This window comes from Pinus tabuliformis, chromosome J (genome assembly GCF_031772625.1).
Source record: "Pinus tabuliformis cultivar Carrire ecotype Pingquan chromosome J, CPIR1, whole genome shotgun sequence".
Taxonomy (NCBI): domain Eukaryota; kingdom Viridiplantae; phylum Streptophyta; class Pinopsida; order Pinales; family Pinaceae; genus Pinus; species Pinus tabuliformis.
In genome coordinates, this window is record NC_142295.1 from 1,289,013,676 (window position 1) to 1,289,017,098 (window position 3,423).

The window sequence follows — 3,423 nt, forward strand, 5'->3', positions numbered from 1 at the left end:
TATGGATGAATTGCTTAGTCTAAAGTTCCGATTATGTTTCTACTATAAATGCCAAGTCTACAATCAGTTGTCATTGCACTTACATTTTCCAGTTTTTGTCTTGCTGAAACGCAGTCAGGGAATCACATCAAGTATGCAGCTACTTGATTAGTTGTTTGGGCATTTTTCTATTACTTGATTTTTCAGGGGCATCAGCAGTATAGAGTAGGTAGGAGTGTGAATAAACTCAGCATTCTGAGCATCTTGTTTAGCAGTGTTTTTCAAATTTCATTTTGCAGTATATAGTTTGAGTTGTAGTTGGGTTTCAGTCTGGCATTATGATTCCATTTTATACAAAGGATATCAGTTTCAGAATTTTGTTTTCTAGAGTGGGTCTAGTTCCGATTGAAGATTAGAACAGGTTATAGTTCACAAATCAAGAATAAATAAGGCACTGGATCTGAGGTTCTTTGACACCTCACAAGGAGGACGACATCCCCGGATGGAGTCAATGTTGGCACCCTACAATTTTGTGCCAAATCATGAGCTTGTTTGTACATTTCATAGTGCTCGTGGATTTAATGATTTCGTAGCGTCGTACAGCTCCGTGTCAATGCCACTTTAATAAATGACAAATGAGCTGTATCAATGCCACTTTAATAAATAACAAAAATGAGAAAATTATGGGGCAAAATTTATAAAATAAAATTGGTTTACATTCTTGGGTCTCCGAGAAAAGTTCTAGGACTTTACGTTAAATATTTCCCTTGGGCCAATCTCCACGCCACAAGACTGAGAGTCAACACCAGGTCTGAAGTCGAGAAATACCAAGCCAGCACACGAGACCATGTTAAATATTTCCGTTGGGCCAATCCTCCACCTCCACAACACGAGACTGAGAGTCAACACCAGGTCTGAAGTCCAGAAATACCAAAACCAGCAAACGACACCAAGCATCGTGGGGCCCATCGCCAAGCGAAGACAAGGTGGAGAATACAGTGCACTACGCATAGATGATATATGGAAGGAGTGGTCCATATAAACACCGAAACTTTATGTCCTCTTATTGATGTGGAAAAAATCCCACTGAACGCGCATAAAGGGCAACACACAAAAATGCATCATTTTCTCCACAATGCCAAATGAAATATCCTCCATGGAGACATCAAGAAATCTAGCAATACTAACTGTAAGAAAATGAAATTTGTCAAAGGCTGGTGAATATAATTCGAAAGTCGAGCATGTCACATTTTTTCAGAAAGAAAAATCTTCATAGATTTATATTAAGACAATATAAAGATCATAAGTTATGGCAAGGGACAGACACCTCGCTGACATATTAGTGCATATAGATCAAAATTGACAGTCATAGGATCCCCGAAGAGATCAGAACAAAATCAAAAGCTGTACAGATCATAGGATCACAAAAACTCAAAAGTTGTACAGATCAAAAGCTAGGACAGCTGCTATCATATACAAATATGAAGAAAGGGACCAGAGTGCAAAGCATGTGAACCAGATAATGAAAGAGAACGATCACATTCCCGGGATGACGAAGTCCTGAATAAGATAGGAAAATTCATCGTCTGAAACCTTCAAAGACCAAGAACCCGGCTCCATTGCAAGACCTTTCTTGGAGAGAAGGTCAGCTTGTTCATTTCTGGAACGAGGAATATGTTGAATTGAGCGCTGTTTCATAATGCTCCAGAAGTGCCTGATTCTGTTTAACCATCCGAACAGATGAGGGCAGCTAATGAGGCATGCACCGTTGACATGATCTATCAATGATTTTGAATCGCCATAAATTGAAATGCATTGGATGTCCAAAAAAACACAAAAAGCAAGCAAGCCTGTAAGGGCCCTAGCCTCGGCCATGCTGTTTGAGCCATGCCCACCGTTCCAGGATAGGAAGTATTGTTGCTTGTCATTCATGACGATGTGGACCCCACATCCACAGATGTTATTTTGCTCAGCTCCATCAAAGAAAGCACAGGGAGCCTCGAAGGAAAAGTCATCCGGCTTATTTTTACAGACTTTTTTCATCCTGACTTTTTCCAAAGGAATCATGTCATGAAAGGCCGAAATGCGCTGCAGAGTTGACTTAAGGGGCTCCTTTGAATCTTGGAAGATTTTAGCATTCCTCCACTTCCATAAGCACCAGCAAGTAATAATAAACAAGGATCTCCAGGTGTGCTTTTGCTTGCTCCACCAATGGAAAGCTACCTGAACTGAAGCAAAAACAGTGTGAGGGAAACCATAAAATAGAGAAAGTTCATACCAGATCTGAAGAGTCGAGTCACATTGGAAGAACATATGGACGTTAGATTCCTCCGCAGCTTGGCACATAGAGCATCTGCTCGGCCCATGCCAGCTTCTCCTCCGAAGGTTTTCCCATGAGAGGTTTCTGTTGTTAAAGACCAGCCATGAAAAAAGGATCATTTTGAGAGGACACCCCGACTTCCAAAAGCATGAGGGAAAAAGAGAGCTAGAGCCAGGAGCATTTGGAGAGATCATGATAGCATAGATTTCTTTCACACGTACAGGCATCTTAGCATTAGGAACGGTCCATATCAGATGATCACTGGTTCCGGAATGAAAGATTCCTAGGCTGCACAAATCTTCTTTTATTGAATTCCATATCGCGAGAAGCGAGACTGGCATGCGAAGTTCGCAGCCATCTTTCCATAATGGAATGGGGCCACACCATGAAGTTATCAGTTTGTCCCAAGTAAAGCAACCAATTCTGGAGAGAAACTTAATAAATTTTGAGGAAAAAACGATCTTTCTCGGCCATTCAATATAGGATCTATACCGATTAAGATTCGGGAGCCAGAGAAGAGGTTCCATCTTAAGTTCTCCAGAAAGAATTGCTGGACTTTTCTAAGGCTGAGCCAAATGGCTGAACCTTGCCTGGTTCCAATAGATCCCCTTCTGTACCAATATTCTAAATCTTTTCCTTGCATATATTTCTTTCTAATAGAAAGGCTCCAAAGCCCATCGCCAAAAATGCCTCTCCATAGCGATTTACATAAGAGCGCTTTTCCAAAGGATCACATATCAAGCAGGCCCCATCCTCCTAGCTTCTTAGGCTTAGATAATTTGTCCAGCTTTGCTAAATGAATTTTATTCTGATTTGATTTTCCACCCCAAAGGAAGTTTGCCGAAAGACTGTTCATTTTATTTATGATGCTTGCAGGAAGGAAGAAAATATGAGCCCAATAGACCGCTAATTGCATCAAGACTGCCTGAATAAGAATAAGTCTGCCTACCAAAGAGAGAGTCTTAAACTCCCAGCCTGATATCTTTTTATAAAATCTTTCCAATAGCCATTGCCAGTCTGCTTTCGAGTAGCCCTTAGCCTTTAGTTGAAATCCCAAGTATTTCATCCCTTCTATGATCGGACTTGGAGCAATACCCAGTAACTCAGCAATCCAGGAAACCATT

General features: G+C 40.9%; 1 protein-coding gene across 1 annotated transcript; it reads right to left on the reverse strand.

Moving 5' to 3' along the window:
* Nucleotides 1-1,515: 1,515 nt before the first annotated feature.
* LOC149231986 (uncharacterized) lies at nucleotides 1,516-2,022 on the reverse strand. Its single transcript, XM_089381801.1, has one exon. The coding sequence runs from the start codon at nucleotides 2,020-2,022 to the stop codon at nucleotides 1,516-1,518; it is 507 nt and encodes a 168-aa protein (XP_089237927.1).
* Between the last annotated feature and the right edge of the window lie 1,401 nt (nucleotides 2,023-3,423).